General features: G+C 32.0%; 5 protein-coding genes across 5 annotated transcripts; 3 read left to right on the top strand and 2 right to left on the bottom strand.

The window, feature by feature from the left end:
* LOC123300648 (major facilitator superfamily domain-containing protein 8) lies at window positions 1–5,698 on the bottom strand. The gene is made up of 7 exons (XM_044883247.1): window positions 5,226–5,698; window positions 3,922–4,165; window positions 3,054–3,368; window positions 2,198–2,297; window positions 1,034–1,481; window positions 275–565; window positions 1–209 (listed from the first exon to the last, which is right to left on the bottom strand). Exons 1-6 carry the CDS (start codon window positions 5,424–5,426, stop codon window positions 278–280), a joined length of 1,596 nt encoding a protein of 531 aa, XP_044739182.1. The 5' UTR covers window positions 5,427–5,698; the 3' UTR covers window positions 1–209; window positions 275–277.
* A 1,362-nt stretch (window positions 5,699–7,060) lies between these two features.
* Window positions 7,061–7,649, top strand: LOC123300731. The gene is made up of 2 exons (XM_044883362.1): window positions 7,061–7,225; window positions 7,309–7,649. The coding sequence occupies exons 1-2, from the start codon at window positions 7,177–7,179 to the stop codon at window positions 7,542–7,544; spliced, it is 285 nt and encodes a 94-aa protein (XP_044739297.1). The 5' UTR covers window positions 7,061–7,176; the 3' UTR covers window positions 7,545–7,649.
* A 1,318-nt stretch (window positions 7,650–8,967) lies between these two features.
* On the bottom strand, window positions 8,968–9,593 carry LOC123301522 (TM2 domain-containing protein CG11103). The gene has a single exon (XM_044884289.1). It carries the CDS (start codon window positions 9,545–9,547, stop codon window positions 9,008–9,010), a length of 540 nt encoding a protein of 179 aa, XP_044740224.1. The 5' UTR covers window positions 9,548–9,593; the 3' UTR covers window positions 8,968–9,007.
* Window positions 9,594–10,636: 1,043 nt separating this feature from the next.
* LOC123301520 (SCY1-like protein 2) lies at window positions 10,637–15,066 on the top strand. Its single transcript, XM_044884287.1, has 8 exons — window positions 10,637–10,839; window positions 10,902–11,401; window positions 11,589–11,807; window positions 12,198–12,314; window positions 12,430–13,102; window positions 13,166–13,385; window positions 13,449–13,688; window positions 13,874–15,066. Exons 1-8 carry the CDS (start codon window positions 10,713–10,715, stop codon window positions 14,403–14,405), a joined length of 2,628 nt encoding a protein of 875 aa, XP_044740222.1. The 5' UTR covers window positions 10,637–10,712; the 3' UTR covers window positions 14,406–15,066.
* A 908-nt stretch (window positions 15,067–15,974) lies between these two features.
* LOC123301519 (exocyst complex component 1) lies at window positions 15,975–19,981 on the top strand. The gene is made up of 8 exons (XM_044884286.1): window positions 15,975–16,731; window positions 16,892–17,083; window positions 17,145–17,388; window positions 17,600–18,317; window positions 18,792–19,153; window positions 19,308–19,453; window positions 19,517–19,711; window positions 19,829–19,981. The coding sequence occupies exons 1-8, from the start codon at window positions 16,081–16,083 to the stop codon at window positions 19,979–19,981; spliced, it is 2,661 nt and encodes an 886-aa protein (XP_044740221.1). The 5' UTR covers window positions 15,975–16,080.
* Window positions 19,982–20,451: the final 470 nt, after the last annotated feature.

Genomic DNA, 20,451 nt, shown 5'->3' with positions numbered 1-20,451 from the left:
TTGAACAAGATAAAATATATTTAACTTTCTTAGGTTGAATAATTTTTTGGCAACTGTCCGAAACAAAAGTAAATCGATGAAAAGGCCTATACTTTACTAGTGTATGCTACAACACTTGGCAAGGAATTCTAAAACCACTAAGTCACTTCAAAATGTTTTTTTGAACCCTGTGTACGTTGAACTTTGAAGATGGTGTCTTAATTCCTTCACTGAAAAAAAAGAAGTTAAGTTTAATATTAGAATTGATACCGGACAGCCATGATCTCTTTCTTACCTGCTATGTTTCAACATCTTCTTCATGAAATTCCACCGATGCGTTATGTAAATGATTCATTTCCTGTAATTCAGTTCCCTTTTCAAAATTTTGCCTCTTTTCAGCACTATCTTCTACAGGTATCAAACGTCTTTCGAATATAATCAACCAGATTTGACAACCAATCATCATAGCTAAAGTTATTCCAAACGTCCAAATTGTTCCATACATTGTATAAATATAACTCACGAACACTGGGCCCATAACACGAGAAAAACATCCAGATCCAGTCATTAAACCCATCCACACTCCCTACAAAAACAAACAAAAAATTGTCTATTAGTTAAGGTAGTACGAGCATCAAGGCAACTTAAAAAAAAAAGCTTGATTTTTATAAGAAGACTAACTCTAAATCAAGTCTGAAAATTTTAGGGAGGGTGAGAGGCTGCCCGATTATTTAAATAAATAAATAACTTCACAAGTGAAATTTACAAAATTAAAAAAACATCTCCGACAAATTTTTCCGATACGGAACCCTAAAGTCGCACTTGAAACATATTTAAGAACATTCTCCATTAAATTATTTATTTCCTTTCCCATAAAACCGAAGTTAAATATGCCTACTTTTGAAGTCATTTATTTATTTAAATAATCGGGCAGCCAAACCCCTCCCCCCTAACATTTTTAGAATTGATTTGGACTAAAAAAACAACCATTTTATTTTAAATAGCCTTGGTGCTCGTACATCCTTAAGAAACATAAAAAAAAATTAAAACTTACTTGAGGACGTGGGCCCAAAACTTTAGAGAATATCGTTTGTACCAACGTAACCCCAATTGGATATCCCATTGTAGTTAAAAAGTATCCAAGAAGAAACTGGAATATTGTTTGTTTGGGTGTATAAGCGCACCATTCTTGACTAGCTGGACATCCTAAAAGCTCTGTACCATTTATTGGAGTCGTCGAATTATTATCGATAATAAGAGTATCGTCATAAATTTGTATCGGACCATCACCCCATGGTATATGAACTAAACGTCCTAAACACATAAAAAATATTCCACCCCAAATCATAACTTTCCGTTCGGGAAATAGTTTACATAAGGGTGAGATTAATACAAATGTAAAGCATGCCATAACAGCCCCAATTGACATCATTATACCCATATAATATAAGGCTTCAGCTTTGGTCCAAGCAAATTGATCCATTGTAAGTAATGTTCCCAATCTAGAAAAAAAAATTCGAACAATTTTAAGAGGGATTTTTTTAAAATCCTAATTCTTTATATTTTAAGAAAGGGATTATTGCCTTTTCATATTTTGGAAACAGGAAATATTTACATAAAAGGGTGGGGAGGGGGCCTTGTGAATTTATAATTTGATTAATTTATAGATAAAGTAAATGAAATAACAAAAATAAATATATAAAAAAATTTACTGTGTTTGGTCGAAAAGAGTGCTCGTAAATAGCATGGTAACAGCTCACAGTGACAAACTTTTCTTGTCAATAGAGAGCGATGACCATCTACGGGGTGTCTTTTTAAGTTGACATATGTTTGAAACTCGAAAAAAATTATCGATAAAAATGCTTCAAGCGAAGACGCACATCTTACGCAGACATTAAACTTGACCTAGGTTTCCAAGCTCAATGGAAAACTCACTCTATGTTTCAAACAAAAAATGTTTTCGTATTTAGAAAGAACAACTTTCTAGTTTAAAGTGTTCATCTTCTAATTTTTGTCAGTTATGAACCAGAGATCGAATTCTATGCCGGTATAAGATGTGTGTCTTTCAAACTAACATTTTTCGTTTAAAGAATTTTCCCCGATTAAATTTATTTATCGAGTTTCAAGCATATGTAAACTTAAAAAAATACCCTGCATCTTTCGAGCGCTATTTTCAGCCAAAAAAAAAATAATAAAATAAAAATAATAAATTACATACGTTTCAAGAAGCATAAAATTAAACACCAAAACAAAAAAAGTTATTATTAGAGTCCAAGCAGAAAAATAATCGGGTTTCAGTGCTTTCCAAGCTGCTTTTTCTATAAAAGGTACAACAAAAAAAAAAAAAAAAACATTTCTAAATACTTTTTTTTATCTATTACAGAAAAAATTTACTAAAAATATATAATCTAAACTAAAAAAACCTATATATAATCTATTACAGTGAACCCACGGTAATCCGAAAAACGTTTTGCAAGGTGGTTGTAGAATTATCGAATTTGTCGAACTATAGAGTACTGCCACAAACACCCTGTAATCCGGAACTTTTTGAAAAAGAATACCTTGTAATCCGACAAATTACATATCAAAGTGATAAGATTTCAAACATTTTTTAATTTCCGCCACGAAGAATTCATGTATTTACAATAAATCTGAATTTTAATTACCGTTAGAGTTATGTCGGATTACAAGGGGTTCCGTATTAGACGGCCGGATTACCACGGGTCTACTGTATTAACTTCAAAAAATACGTTTATAATACGAAAAATTACACAATCATTGCTAATCTACACATACAGGGTGTGTACATAAAAGATAGGTTCATAAAATATGTCACAGGAGCAGAGGGATAAAGGGATATTGTTGAGTTACGAAATTTTGTATGAAATATTTTATGAATGGCCCCAAATACAGTTCTTATGTAATACTTTTTAAATCCCTGTATGTATTATCTTTATTTACTTCTAGTTTACGATAAAAAAAATTCATAAATAAGAAAATAGTTAGTGCATGATTTTAATTTTACTAATAAAACGACGACGTACTTAAAAAAAAAAAAATCTAACGAAATTTACCTGATTCAGCACCTTGTTTTAACATAGCCTCGCGTGCAGCAATTTTATGCTCTTTAAAGAACATTGGTAAATATAAACAGAAATTTACAAAGCCTAAAATCACATTAATCCATCCCGCAGCTGTATACATATTTAGCTTAAGTTGTCCTGGTATTAAATCAACACCTTCATCACCCAACGGCACTACAGCTGCTTGTAAACCAGGTCCAACTATAAAACCTAGCACCTGGGCTAAGGAAATTATTGATACAGCATACGTTCGTTCAGTGTTGCGGGTCGCAGCAGATAAATATGAACGACAGACTGCGATATTTGCTAAAAGAAAATTAATTGCGTATTAATTCTCAAATTAGATTTTTTTCTTTGTCAAATTGAGAACAAAATGGTTGAATATTGAGAACACGGGATAAATTTTTAAAGAAATATTAGAAAAATGGAAGTATGTTTAAATATGGAGACAATTTTTCAAGTCACAGGTAATAAAATGGTGGATACTGAGAGGATTAAACTATTTTCAAATGAAATAGTACAGAAACTGGGATAGGAATAAAGGGAACTCAATGGGAAACAATAATATAAGAGTAGCCCTGGTGGAAAAAATATTTGAAAAAAGAATAAGTGTTAATATGTCTTAAAAACTTTTAGAAAATCCTAGAAAATCTGAATTTTTAAACGTTTTGGACAGTCTAATTCAACCTGAAAAAGTTTAAAAATTTCAGAGTTATTCAGAGTTCCTAAGACTTTTTCACAGTTTCTAAGACTTTTTAAGACTTATTAAGTCGTATTCTTTCTTCAAATATTTTTTCCACCAGCAAGCAATAACCATCATTTTGTTTCCTACGGTTTATGAAGAATTATGATTACATACCAGAACTAACGCCAACTAAAAATCTCGCATATAACATCCAATACTTTCGATATGATTCAAACATTTCTAGTGTTGAATATATTCCACTGGCGATAATAAATAATGCTAACGATACTAATAACGGTAAACGAATCGAACCTAAACGATTACTCCACCATCCAAACAATGGAGAAAATAACATTTGTCCTAATGGATTTGCTCCAACAATGTATCCCATAAATTGTTTTCCAGCACTTTTATCTAGCTAAAAAAATAATAGAATATAATTAATTTATAAAAGATCTCTTACTAAATTTATTCATGGATTTTTAGGGGTTCTCTAATAAATCGGTTAAAAATTCCCTGATAAATTGGATTTTGGGTTTTCTAGAGTGTCTATTCACACCATCGACGGGGCGTCTATTGACACCATCTACGGAGCTGTTAGCCACGAATATCCGGACTTAGGTTAGGTTAGAGTGGCTGTCCTGGGGTGGGACACACTTGGACCATAGGGTCCGTTGTGATACCGTAAATGGGTTGGCCCATCCCCGGCCACTACTCCATGAACCATTTGGAGCTGTTTAAGAACAGCAGGAGGGCTTTGACGTCGACTGACTTTAGGTCGGAGAGGTCCTCGCCACCACTGTGACAACTCCTGCAGTAGTAATGATGACACTGCCAGTCCCTGTGTCCCGGTACCCATGTCAGGTCTACATTCATTCGTTCCGCCAGCTCATTTAAGGACGTACGGCAGTCCTGTGCTACCTTTGACGCTAGATAGACTGAGCTGAAGGATTTTAGAGCCGGTTGGCTGTCCGGACTTAAATCTACGAACGTTCATTCTCTGATCCACGGGTTGGTCATGTCTTTAATGGGGTCGAGTCAGCGCGAGTCTGTGGGTTTTTTTGCTTCTTGGTTAACCCTGTGATTGCGTCCATTCCTTAATTAACGGGAATCTGCGAATTAATTTTGTGTTGCCCGGATATCTAATGATATGAATCCGTGGATGGTGTTTTCTAGAGCAATAAGGATTAAAAAGCAAAAAGCTTGGTCAATTTACCATTGAAAAAATCTATTTTTTAAGAAATAGCTTGAAATCGATACGATTCTATTCTAGTTCGATATATTCTAGTACAAAATTACCTTGCGTATTAAGTTTTATCGAAATTGGAATAAAAATTCTATAAAATTTTTAATGGGTACCTTAATCAGGGTCTTTCGAATATCCTTAAAATTCTAATCATCGTAAATATATTTTGAGTCAAAGATCTAGAGATTAATTAATCGGATAAACGATTCAAATCAAATGAAAAAATATTTACCTTATCTAAGTAGGGCCAAACACCTGTTAAAATAATACTAAACGCTAACGACATTAAAAACATTGTAAAATAAATAACACGTATCGACATCCAACGTTCCCGATATTCGATATCCGTTTCCAATCCATCATTTTCCACAGTTTGTTCATTTGTTTCGGGAACTTTTTTTATACGTCGATATTGTTTTGTTAACCACTCCATTTTTAAACAAACTAATTTAATTAAAAACTGAATTATATTTATTATTAATCACCACCAAACGTCTCGATTCTCGAGTCTTTGTTCTCGAGTGTGTAGAACATATATAAAACACTATATCGGACTTTAATTTATTATTCATAATTATGAATAGTTTATTAAGTTTTCAAGTCAATTGACAATAAAAAAATACTTTATGTAAAATTGAACGATTAACATTTTAAAAAAGTGATTATTTCTGTTTACATTTAGGTAATATGTCTAATAAAAATATTAATATTTTTATTATTATTTATTATCAATAACTTGCATCTTATCTGTAAAACAATTCCTCATAGTACAATAAAAATTGTTTATTTTTAAAAGTAGATATTAAAAGTATTTAACCTACAAATATAATAAAATTATATATTCATAAACGTTTTTTTATCACACAATTATTAACCCTTAACTGTCTTTATCAAAAAAAAGTCATATTATGCTAAATAACCTCACTCTATCGTACTAACTTTGACACAACTTTGACGTGAGAAGCCATTTTCTCTTCTCGATAACATCATAGAGCATAGATAAAATATTGTCATAGAGATGATAATACAATCTCTATGGATGACATTTAGAAAAAAATCAATTCTTTAAATTTTTGACAATTTCAAAATAAAAAAAAGAAATGACTAAAATTAATTTTAGCTAATTAAATATTTTTACAAAAAAGTCCACCTATTAAATTAAGAGGACATTTTTAATAGGTTCATAAAATACGTCACGCTAAAATTAATTTTTTTACATCCCTCTTCCCTGTTTTCACGCTGTGTCACATTTTTCAAGGGGATCACACCCTTTTATAAAGATCCTTCTTTATATCTTTTACCCCGCCCTCTTTGTCACGTCTTATCACATTCAGCAAGTCCCCCTTTGTTTGTTTGCGAACATGTTTTATGAACGACTTTAAGGTAGTACGAGCACCAAAGCAATTTTAGACTTAGGGTTGATATTATTTGTACTGCATTTTCATGAATGTATTAAACTATAAAACTAAATTTTCAATAGTTTGAAAATTACTTCAAATATCGAAAAATTTTATTCTCTCTTATAGTTTTTTTTCAAATTTCCACCGACTAGTTATGGAGAAATCTATGAAAACATATAATTCATCTACCGTTTTACCGTAAAATCAATTTTAAATATGCCTGCTTTTGAAGTCATTTATTTATTTAAATAATCGAGCAACCCCCCTCCTTAAAACTTTGAATTGATTTAGACTTTGTTCAACTTCATATAAAAAAAAAAATTAAGCCTTTTATCGAAAATTGTCCTGGCGCTCGTAACTCCAAAATATCTATTTTATACACGTTTACACATAAGGGTTAAAACATATAATGATCCCTAACATAAATCAATCCTATCAATTATGAAATATACTTCACACTTTTAAATTACACATTTTACAGGATGTAACAGTAATTGAATTACTATTATTATTCTATTAATGAATATATTAACCCTAAAGACCCTAAAACATATCATACGAAAAATTTTCAAGGCCTCTATGACAAATTTAATAATTTTAAATAAACCGCTTTATCAAATTTGTACAATTCCCTCTAGCGATATTTAAAAACAACTAACTTGACACATGCGTATATTGGAATCGATAAAAAGAATAATTCGGCCATATTTTATTAGTCGTATTTTTTAGACATTCAAATTTTGTAGAAATTAACTCTTTATTGATTTTTAAAAAGAAATAATAATGCAAGCCGTACGACAAAGTGTTTTACGTCAGCTGGTAAAACCAAACGGTATGTAAATTGAAAGCGTTACCACAGCTTTTAAGATTTGAAAGTGTTACATAAATGACATAACTCCAAAAATTTGATTCTAGGTTCAGCTCGTCGAGGTATGAGTGAAGTTTCCGGATGGAAAGCACCAACAATGAACGATATGCCAGCTCCAATACAATCATGGGCTGAATTAAATGCCGCTCGACAAGCAAAATACAACAAACATTTAGTATTGGGTGTAGGATTTTTCATTGCAACACTTGCAGCATTAAAAGGAAGTGGTTTATGTTACTTAAATTACTCACCTCCAGCTCAACCTGCACCAAAAAATAATTAATGATTTGTTTTCCAATTTTTATGTATAGTTCAAAATTTTGTAGATAATAATAACTGCTATGAATGTCGAAAATTTAACTTAATAAATTATGTTAATGTTTAAAAATTGAAATTGTTTTTTTTTTTTATTTTCCGCGGAAAATCTTTTTGACCTTACAAAAATCGCTTTCAAAGAATTATTCATTAATTGAATCTGTTATCAAATATAATTGTTTTTTGATAAGCTAGAGATTATCCTTGATTATCTCATTACGAAAACTATTCAGAATTATCTTAATTCAGCCATGTTTTATTCAAGATATTGAAAATCTTATCACAATATTTCGAAATCAAAGAAATTTTCCGTATCATTTTTTATCTGTAAAAACCATCCTGTTTGAATTACTTCATATTCGATAACAATATTGAATTATATAACACAATTGATTACCTCTTAAGGGTTAAAAATCTTAGGTTTATGGTCAGGCGTGTAATTTGAGTTAGAATCGTTTCTAGCTTCGAGTTTTCGACTATTCTTTCGCTTAAGTTATTAGGATACTCATCATGTATCATACGTTAACGCTCTTTAGCGACTTTTCAACGTCACGTAAAAAACAAAAAGCATTTTTTACGTAGATTACAAATCCGGTGTCGGAATCAACGGAAATCAATTCAGTAAGACGAATTGAATGCATTCGATTCATGAGGGAGTCTACAAACTATATGAACAAAGTGATGAGGGAGAAATTAAAAACTGGAAACTTAATATCGATTGAAATGAGTCTTATTTTGATACACGGGTGGTTTTTGGGGCAGCTAAACTCGAATATCACAACGAAAATGGGCCCTAAGGTACCTGATGCCCAAGGCAAGCGAAAAGGGGTCGCCTAGAGAAGAAATATGTTACATATTCTCAAAAACTCTTAGAGATGAGGTGTAGAATACCCACCAGGAATATCTGGGGCCATTTTCGTTTGTGATATTCGAGTTCAGCGGCACCAAAAACCCTTGGAGTAACAAAATAAGATTCAATTCCATCGATATTTAGTTTCCAGTTTTTCATTTATTCCCCATCACTTTTGTGTACAAAGTTTGTAAACTTCCTCGCGAATCGATTGCAAAGAACCACATCCCGATCCGTCTTTCTGCTCAAATATTCGGCAGTTGACCCGTTTTTAGTGTTTTATTTCTCCGATGATCGATTTTGATTATATTTTAAAACGGATTTTTCGTCTATGACAATTTTTATAGGCGAGGAGCAGTCCAACATACGAAAGAAACAGGAGTTCATTATCCGGTACATTGGAAGGCGGGAAATTGAACAACAGCCTCTCAATTTCTAGTCATTCCAAAATTACTCAAATAAAACGGCTGGCTTTAGACCTATATTAAATAAAATTTAAATTCTAAAAAAAAACAACTGTTTAGAAAAAAATTATAAATAATTTCTAATAACAAATATTTATTTATAATAAAAAAATCTTCTTAAACATAAGGATTCCAATTACTGCCATCTTCAGGCGTTAATCCATTCGTAATTAACAAAACAATATCCAAAATCCACCAAATACCAATTCCACCTAATGTTAACAGTTTCCCAACTGCAGTACCCGTTTGACCCAAACAAAATCGATCCATACCCAAAAATCCTAATAATATACTATACAATAACGTTGTGGTAAAATACTGTTCCGAATATTTGACACATGGTACACCAGCACGATGGAACGTTCGATTTCCACAACATTCGATATTTGGAAGCACCGTACAATTCACTATAGTCCGTACAACATCTTTGTACAAATGTCCACCGAATTTTACACAACCGTAACCTAACGTTTCATATGCGGTTTGATTACCTTTTAAATCTAATGGACTATCACATTCGATAAATTCATCCGATAAAAATGAACAATTGACCCGCGGTGAGAATGGTTCACACACTTCAGTTAAATTTGAATTGACATTTGCTTGGACATTTTTTAACATTATGGTGAAAATTATTAAAAATAATTTATTTCGCATTTTTAATTTAAGTAAGACCCATACTTTGTGCTTAATTAATTTAATCTCAATTTTAAACAAATTATTTTATAAATTCAATTTTTGACAGCATGAAAACATAAAAAGTTTTTATTTCAAAATTCTAAAGGTTGTTTTAAATGATCAAGATTACTTTTGTAGCGTATTCATTGACGTTTCAAAATTTAAGGTTCAATTACGAAACGTATCAAGAATCATCTTTTTGAACTGTGTCTTAGTCCGAGTTTGTTTTAAATTGTTAATTGAATTTAATTTTTGTATATTTTGGGTGCTAATTACGTTAAAAAAACAGTTGGTTTGCGATTTGTATAAATAAAAATATTTTATTTTTATACAAATCGCAAACCAACTTTTTTTGGTTGAAATATGTTCAGATGTATCCCCCGAATGTCGACATTCGGGGAAATCCAGAAATGGCACGATGCTGCCGAATACAAGCATCAATAAATACCCGGGAGTTCCATTTTCAAACTGCAAGTTACTCCTGAAAGAGGATATTCTGAAAAAGGCCAATCTTAGATGGAGGGAAGAACGTACTTGTGGTACTACAAGACAGATATGGTCTGAGTACAATCGCACTCGTTCCGAAGTTCTCATATCACTTCCAAGGGCCTCTGTTCGCAAAGTTGTTGCGGCTATCACAGGACACTGGCTGGGCGACAAGCATGCTGAACGCTTAGGCCTGGCAGTATATCACGACTACTGCAGGAGCTCATCTTCTCTGTCACTGCCCAGCTCTTGTCATGAGGAGCTGGCCTTACTTAAGCCAGCCTCCCTTTGACGACCTCTCCGATCTAAAGTCAGTCGACGTCAAAGCCCTCCTGCTGTTCTTAAACAGCTCCAAATGGTTCATGGAGTAGTGGCCCGAGGATGGGCCAACCCATTTACGGTATCACAACGGACCCTATGGTCTAAGTGTGTCCCACCCCAGGACAGCCACTCTAACCTAACCTTCAAGAACTGATTTTGAATACGATGCGATCGATCGACAAACATAAATAGTAAATAAAAGATTCACTTCGTCTAAACTAGACCTTCTAAACGTGCCTTTTTATTGGCTACCTTGTAACATGAACATCAGTATAAACCATGAGATGTCATTTTTTTGACAGATGACAATCTTCTAAAATAAAATTCGAGCAAAAAAATGGATGTATTTAATAAATTATATTCATCCGTGAGTAGTACAGTATCACATTTATCTGGAGTACTTCCAGGAAATCCTGTCACACGTGAATATGAAGTCATTAGTCACATTGCTTCAGCTGGTCCAGGTATTATCCCTTCAAAACATATTCCACAAAAAATTACGCTAATAAATAAATTTATTTGAAAGGTTTATTATGGAAGATTTACAAAGGATTCAAAAAATCCACAAAACAAGAAGCCGCTATATTTGTGTTAGAAAAACGACACTTGGAACGATGGACAAAAGCTGATCGTGATATCATGATTGACATCCTACGACGAGGTGTGATGCAGCTGACGAAATTACGACATCCACAAATTTTAACAGTACAACATCCGTTGGAAGAGAGTCGTGAAAGTTTAGCATTTGCTACGGAACCAGTGTTTGCAAGTTTAGCGAATATATTAGGAAATATAGAAAATATGCCAGTTCCTGTACCGGAAAGTATTAATAATTATAAATTATATGAAGTGGAAATTAAATATGGTCTGTTACAAGTGGGTGAAGGTTTAGCATTCTTACATAATGATGTGAAGCTGTTACATAAGAATATTTGTCCGGAATCGATTGTGATTAATATACAGGGTGCTTGGAAAATATTTGGATTTGATTTTTGTATTTTGAATCAAAATATTCATGAGAGTCAGGTAAGCTTTTATATTTTTAACCAGAGCCTAAATGGTCGAGCGGTCTAAGGCGTTTGTCTTCGACTGTTCATCTATTTAGACGAACACAACTATTAACAACTATTAAGATTCCTCGTTAAAGGTGCTATAAAATTTCCAAAATTTTAGTCAAAAACCCAATAAAATGCCAATTTTTTGTTTGTTTCAGCCATTTTGGCCATTTACAGAATATACACAAGCAATGCATGCGTTAACCCAACCAACATTGGATTATTTAGCACCCGAATGTGCTCTAACTCATGTTCATTCCACAGCTAGTGATATGTTTTCACTAGGTATGCTTGTATATGCTCTTCATTCACCAGGTGGTCGACCGTTATTTCAATATACAGGAGATTATTCAAAATTTAAACGAACTGCTAAAGAGGTTTGTAGATATATATATAGTGTGTCCCCGGATAGAGGTAACTATAACTTGTAAATTTTCTTATTTTGTATTTTAAGAAAAAAAGTCATTTTTTATAAGAAGTTTTGCTTATTCTGAAAAGTATGTAGGAATATTTAAAACTAAATAAGGGTAGTTTACCTAAAAAAAAAATAGTGATACCAAATTTTTGGCTACCCTATACATTATTTAGAAATTTTAAATATTCCTACATACTTTTCAGCAAAAGCAAAACTTCTTATAAAGAATGACTTTTTGTCTTAAAATGCAAAATAAGAAAATTTACAAGTATAGTTACCTCTTTCCGAGGACACACTGTATATTATCTAAAATTTTATTTTTCAAAAATTATTTTTCAAATTTTGATTTTAGCTAAAACAATTACCCAATTCCAAATTACTTTGCGTGGCAGAAGGATTACAGGAATATGTAAAAATGATGTTGAATACAACACCAGAATTGAGACCGGATGCACATCAGTTTATAAAGGTAATTTCATTTCAAAAGAAACTAATTGGATTCATCGAAATTTTGACTAAAACAAAAACAGTTTTAAGAATTTTTTTCTGAAGTTTAAAATCATTTTTTTTGTATTTTTCCTCAGATTCCATATTTCGAGGATGTCGGTGTAAAAACTCTAAATTATTTAGATTCATTATTCCAATGGGATAACTTACAAAAATCACAATTTTACAAAGGTCTACCACAAATTATACAAAAACTACCTCATCGTGTCTGCATTTATCGAATAATACCCTGTTTAGTGAAAGAATTCGTAAATCCACCAATGATACCGTTTGTTCTCCCCAATGTTCTACTTATTGCTGAGAATGCTACAAAAGATGAATACATTCAACATATTTTACCACATCTAAAACCGGTTATGAAAATTCAAGAACCGATACAAATTTTATTAATATTTATGCAAAAAATGGAATTGTTATTAAAATTAACACCAGCGGAAGAAATTAAAACAGATGTTTTACCAATGTTGTATCGAGCTTTAGAGGCTGATGCACAACAGATTCAAGAGCTTTGTTTATCGGTTTTACCAACTTACGCATCGTTAGTGGATTATCCGGCTATGAAAAATGCACTTTTACCACGGATCAAACGATTATGTTTATCGACAAGCTATCTGTCAGTACGAGTCAATTGTTTGCTGTGTATTGGAAAGTTATTGGAACATTTGGATAAATGGTTGGTATTGGATGAAATTTTACCATTTTTAACGCAAATTCCATCGAGGGAACCGGCTGTGCTTATGGGAATATTAGGTAAGTTAGAAAAAATTCAAGGGATTTTATGTGATTCAATTTTAATTTAACTTATTTTTCCAGGAATTTATAAATTGGCGATGACGCACAAAAAATTAGGCATAACAAAAGAATGTATTGCCACAAAAATTTTACCATTTTTAATGCCACTTTGCATAGAAAATGGTCTAACATTGAATCAATTTAACGCTCTGGTTACGTTAGTCAAAGAAATGGTGAACCAGGTTGAAAGTGAACATCGTACGAAATTGGAACAATTGAATTCGATACAAAAAGAACAAAAGTAAGTATACTCACCCAAAAGTCCGTGTTGGAATGATATTATGAAAATTTTTCTTTTTTTCAGAACTTTTGATGCAAGTTTAAGCACTGGAACGCTGTCACCTGGAACTTTAGTACAAGCTCCACAACCACAATCAGCTGTTGATGAAATGTTTTCAGGATTGGGTCTTGATTCTTACATTAATGATAGTCCAAAACATGCCAATGCCCTAAAAAATGAAAATACAGGATCATCATCAACAAGCATGGACACAATACCAAATGGTGTGGATAATAAATCCTTGTCTATGGCTGATAAGCAAAGGTAATGTAATTTTGCCCATTTTTATATCCCCTTTATTTGTTTATTTGTTTAAAATAGCATCCCCGCCTTCGGATGACAGGATTGTTCTCAAGGAGGGTACAGAAGACCCCTTGCCTTGATCTAAGTGCTAGAGACCCGTTTGCGGTACCCCTATTATATATTATTAATAAAAATTTCTTTTATAGGATCGCAAAACAACAAGAAACATCAGCCCGATTAAAGAATCAACCAATTTTATCCCCAACATCCACAAACACTCCAAAAATAACCCCACCCACGAAAGACTTAACATCCTCTCTAATCCAATCAAATTTAAGTCAAATGAATTTAATGACATCACCAAAATCCCCACCACCTATGAATAATACACCAAATTCCAACCAAATGTGGGCACAATCGCCTCCACAACAACAATGGACAAACTCACAAAATTCCGCACCAAATACGTGGATGTCTTCTCCACCACTACAAAATCGTAACAATAATTTTAATAGTCAATTTCAACAAAATACGATGTGGAATAATTCAACGTCACAACAACAGCAACCTCAACAGAATTGGAGTGCGTTAGATTCATTGTTATCAAATAATTCGACAGCATCATCGAAACCAACACTAAATCAAATGACTTCGCAAAGGACGCCATTAATGCAATCTCCTACATCCACAAATAATACAGTTTTATCGAAGGATGACATTATGGATTTACTTAGTTAGAAAATTTATTCGAATTTCTATTCGCTTTTTTAATTTTAAATGTTGTATTTTTGTGTTATTTAATGTTTTTTTTGTTCCAAGTAAATGTTCGAATGTCATTTTTTTAATGTGTCCGAATTTATTCGAATTTCGAAAGTGGTTTAACTCAATTTTAAATATTCTTTCTTATTTTGAGTTATGTGAACAAATTAAGTTAAATGAAATAAGTTCATATGTTCCCCAAAATATGTGTTTGAATTTTGATATAAACTTTAAAAGAGGCATTAAATACTTTGAACAAAACATAATTTACTACAGAGTGTTTAAAATTATCGAAGCAGAAAAGCAGACAGGGTGATACAAAATGTTATTATCTACAAAGTACAATAAAATTATTTAAAAAATCAGGGAAATAAGGAAAAAAGTGTTGATTCTTTGATATTTGGCACAATTTTTATTTAGTAGAACAACTTTGTATCGAAAAATCGACAACTCATGAGGGGGGGTTACAACCTAATTCACAAATGTGCCAAATTTTAAAGACACTTTTCCTTCTAGATATTTCATTTTTGCATGTCAAAGATGGTATTTTTTAAACACTCTGTAGAAGAAAATCTCATTAAATATTTATTATAAGAAAATATTCTTCATATCGCTTTGAATTTAGACGAATTTATTTAAAAATATTGCTTTTAATTGTTTGTTAATAATATTTGTTATTAAAAAAAAAAAATTATATATTTAAATTTGTAAATTTAAATAATTTACAATTTTCGAATCATTCCATCCATGTTTAAAAAAATAATTTTGCCATTTTCTTTTTTTAAGCTATTTTACATAATAATTTTTATTTAAAAATTTTATTATTTAATAAAGTGTAAAAAAATTGAAAAATAATGCATTTTTATTCCAAAACTCTTTTAAAGGGTTATATCCAGTTAGAATTTTCAGGATAGGGAGCAGAATATGGAGCACTGGAGGTATACGCACCTTAGTGAAGGGTCAAAATTTATAAATATATGGTATTAAAAAACTATGTAAGTAATATTTAATCGATAATTAAGCGAAAAAACTGTATAACAGATAAGGTCAATCGCGAATCCCAGTCTATTATGCGGTTTTTGTCCATAATTATTCATTAAATATTACTTAAATGATTATTTAATACCTTATATTTGTAAATATTGACCCAGAACTAAAGTACGTTAAGCTTAGCGCAACACCTTCTGCGCTTTCTATTTCAAAAACGGATCGACATACAAAAAAAAGTTTCAGGCAAAATTTTATCCTCTACAACTTTTATAATAAATGCTAATACGATTGAACGCAAAAAGATTTTCGATACCTTTGACCTTGAATATCTAACGACGCGAACGCGTTATTATTTGTGACTTTTTAGACAACATTTGTACTTCCAAAATAAAGGTTTGTACAAAAAATTAGCTTATTCCGTTAGATTCCGAGGTGAAACCCTAAGATGATTGGAGTATGTAGGTAAATATAACCTGAGTAGTAATTTTGTATCCCGCCATAAATTTAAAAATAAGGGGAAGGGGGCGTTTTACAGTGATTCCAAAGGGGGCGTTCTTCTTTTATACAACAAGTTGTCAAAAATTACATGGCATCAAATCATCTGTCATTAGTGTCATTTTTGTGTCAAATAAAAACAATTTGATAATAAAAAATAAATAAATAAATGGCTGCAATTCGCCATTCGTTACAAAAAGATGTGTTTCAACCGTTAGACGAACGATTATTAGCAGTATGTCACGTTAGTAAGTTATTAAAGAAAAAGAAGATATCATTTTTATGTGTTGTAACTACAGTAAAACCCCCGTATACGGTCACAATATGTCAAGTAAAACAAAACGATAAGAATGTATTTAAAAAGAAACGTTCCTGGCCATTATCCGATTTAAAAATCGTTGATGGTAAAAACACAAATTCCGATAATCATGAATTCGATATTCATATTGATAAGACATATCGATGGTTAGCATCGAATTTACAAGAACGACAGAATTTCTTTATCACTTTATGGAAACAATGTTGTAAACATTTACCGAAACAGAAGCCTATATTCCGGAATATTCCCGAGAATTGGATCAGTGAGATTGCATTATCGCCAGAGAATGTTGTGACACCGGTTGATATTAATATCGAGAATATTGAAATTAATGAAGATTTTCAAGCGATTACGGAAAAAGAACAAGCGGATTTAGCGAAATTAATTGAAGGATGTGATTTTGCTATCAGTGATGCGGAACGTTTTATGGAAGTTTTGGCGAAAGATTTATCTATTTTGGATGGACAAAATGTTCAAATTATTTTAGCGTCTGAGCAAAAAGTAAGTATACAGGGTGTCTTCTTTTTTAAGCTGGCATATGGTTGAAACTCGAAAAATAAGTTGTTTACGATAAAAATGCTTCCAGCGAAAAATGTCGAGCGGAACTCTTTCCACTTAGAGTAGTTAGAGTTTTTAAACAACTAACTCTGTTTATGTTTAGGTAGAATCATTAATGCAACAATTAGAAGTCGCCGAACAAGAAGCCAGTATGATAGAATCTCGATTAGCCGCTTACGATGAAGTTCTATGTAACGTACGCGAAGCTATGCAATCGGTTGAACATAAAAATTTATTAATTTCAATTGCACATCAAAATAATAAAAAGTTGCTACATGAACTTGAAAATATAATTGTAAGTATCGAAAAATTCGAAGTCTCTTAAATTTTTTTGATTTACAAACAAAATTTTCTAGATACAATTGGATTTACCGAGTCATCATCAAGCTGTGCTAGACGATCCAGAGTTAACAACACAAAAAGGTTTACAAGCTGCTATAGCGGCTGGGAAAGCGTTACGTGCCGCTATGAATTGTTCGTTACAACCTGCGCTTTTGAAATTAGCAGCTGTACGTGAACAACGAAAGCGATTTGAACGTGCACATGCAAAATTTTCGAAAACAATTTCACGACATTTGAATAATTCATTTATCCATTTGGGTAAGAAAATCTGTAATCTTATTCCTCTTTTTTTTTATGAAGTAACAAGAAAATATGTCAGACCGCTCTTCGAGCACTTGAGGCATCAAGATTCCAATCGAGGATAGTCTATGAATGTTTCGAGGAACTGAATCGCCTAGCACTGAACAATTCAATTAGACTGATAAAAGAAGCACGAGAGGGTTCGTCTCAATTTTTATTTTGTTCGCAGGAAATGACATGGGAATTACATCAAACTCGCATGGTAACGAATTGCAACTTCCTCAACACAATACCGTCCATAAAGAACTCACCCCGTACACCGAGCTAATGCATTGGCTAAAAGTTATGGACAATAAATCCTACATGCTTTTACGTAAAGTTTACGAAGATAATTTAGGAAAACTTTACGAACGTGATTTTAAAAAATTCTTCGAAGATGCTAAACAACATATCTCCGGTACGAAGCGAGGCAATGGATCACGTGAAGATTTAAATACAATTTCTTCTTCGGTATCTCGATTACGTTTAACTTCCGGTAAACAGGTTATAATGGAAGGACCATTATTGGGTATAGAACGTGAACAATGGCCCCCACAAAGTTTAGATATGGATCAAGCGGAACGACATCGATGTGATGCGGTACTAGAACGAGCTCTAGCCGAATTAGAACCAGTTTGTTTGAAAGAACAACAGTTTTGTGTTGCATTCTTTCAATTGGATGTTCTAAGTCCGACATCGAAAAATATGGAAACTACATTATATGAGACAATTAATCGTTCAGAACCCGATGCAACAGCTTTAATGACGTCATCCACAACGGTTATACCCCAGAAACGGATTGAAAAACAGATTAATGAAGAAGTTCGTCGTATGATGGGCGTATTATTTGCGTGCTTGGAACCGGAACTCAATAATTTTATTGCACATTATGAAAAATTAGATAGTTTGTGAGTAAACTTCTTTAAAATTCTAAAATTCTTCGCATTAATTTTCGAGATAGATATGTTATAAGGGATAAAACTTGTACCGAACTTATTCCACCATTGAAGACTTTTTAAGAGGGGGGGGGGGGCTGCGAATTTCTAAATCCGGATCTGACTATATCACCTCTGATAAAAAAAGTCGGATTTATGAATCGTAAATTTCGGATTTAAATTAATAAATCTATTCTTTCTTAAAATAATTCAAAAATTCACTTCTCAAATGCTTTCTTCAAATGAAAAGTGACTGTTTTGCCAATATTTTATAGAAATTGTCACCGTTTAGCAGAGAAAAGCACTTGAACTAACCGTCTTTTTTATCAGGGGCGTATGATTAAACCTTAAATTAGATAATGATCACGCAAAATCGATTAGACAATTTCAGACGTTGTATGTCTAAAACTATTCGTCCGACTAACAGTCCGATTTTATTATTTGCAGTTATTGTATGAATGTTTTCGTACGACTCAGCCAACATGTGATGTCCGCTCAAGATACCGGATCATTTTTAAGTATGACCTTTGCATCAGTATTGGTACAAGTGAAACGAAATTTTGATGACTTTATGAAAGCACAAAAATCATCAATTGAAAATACAAAAGTCAATCGTAAATCGAAGTGTGGTATACTACCATACGTAGAAAATTTTGAAGAATTTGCGAAAACCGCTGAAAGTATATTTAAAACACATCGTCGTCCCGACATTGAAAAATGGTATGTGATTTTAGTTGCGAAAATGTTTGAAATGATACCGATTCATGCTGCAGAACATCATAAAACACCACTCGAAGTTGTTAAAATGGGTAAATACAATTTTAAAGCGATCCATAGACGTTCAATATTTTTTTACTATGAGAGCTGAAGGTCCAAGGGACTTCTAGAATTAAAAACATTGAATATGTATGGATTGCTTAGAAAAACAAACTTTAAAAAAATAATTTGTAATTTTTCATATAGAAAATTTCCACCATTTGTATGCCTTATTATCCCAGCTGAAAATTTCCGTATTGGATGGACTTCGAAAAGATGCGAAACAAAAATATAATGATGCGTTAAAAGCATACGTTACGCAATATTTTGGACGTCCGCTAGAAAAATTAAACGTAATTAAATCGAAATTTATCTATCTTAGCTTAGAAACATTAATAAAATTTTCTTTTTTTTAGCAATTTTTCGAAGGTGTTCAAGCTAAAGTAAATCAAGGTGTAAAAGAATCGGAAATTGGATATCAATTAGCGTTTTCTAAACAAGAATTGCGTAAAGTAATTCAACAATATCCAGCACGTGAAGTTAAGAAAGGTTTAGAAAATTTATATCGAAAAGTCGAAAAACATTTGTCTGAAGAGGAAAATTTATTACAAGTAAGTAATTGTTTGGAGTCAATTGTTTATAAAAATGGATACAATACACCATTTTGAAAAGTTAGAATCATTTCTAGTAAAACCATAATCGATATTAAATTGATTTTTTTTTTTCAGGTTGTTTGGCGAGCCATGCAAGAAGAATTTATAATGCAATATAAAAATTTGGAAGAGTTAATACAACATTGTTATCCGGGCTCTATGATTGCGTTAGATTTTACAATTGAAGATTTATTACATTTCTTTTCAGAGATTGCTCGGTCTCACTAAGAAAATTCTTTGGTTTTTTTTGCAAATTAATATACGTATTTAATTTTTGATATAGAACTTATATTTTCGAAATGTAAATATTTTAATCGTTATTTAAATAAAATAAAAAACTGTTACAGATAAATAAAAATTTATAGTTTATTCATTTCCTATCTTCGAAATCCATTCCTGTGAGAATTTTTGACCACAAATTTGATGCCATCCGTTTATTATCAGATGTGTCCTTAAGAACTTTTGGGTATCTGCCAAAAATCTACAAAATTTGGCTGAATCGAGAAATTGATTTCGATAGTACATACATGTAGGAACATTTAAAACGAATTTGGCTGAATCGAGAAATTGATTTCGATAATACATGAAGGAATATTATTAAAATTTAAACAAACATTAGAAAACGCCTTCATTATCATAGACTCTTTGTAAGTCTTCTTAATACATGAAGTTTATTTGGTACTCTTTACAAACAAGAT

Source organism: Chrysoperla carnea, chromosome 5 (assembly GCF_905475395.1).
Source record: "Chrysoperla carnea chromosome 5, inChrCarn1.1, whole genome shotgun sequence".
In the NCBI taxonomy this organism is placed as follows: Eukaryota; Metazoa; Arthropoda; class Insecta; order Neuroptera; family Chrysopidae; genus Chrysoperla; species Chrysoperla carnea.
The sequence above is the reverse complement of the archived record's forward strand: the minus strand, read 5'-3'. Positions and strand labels throughout refer to the sequence as shown.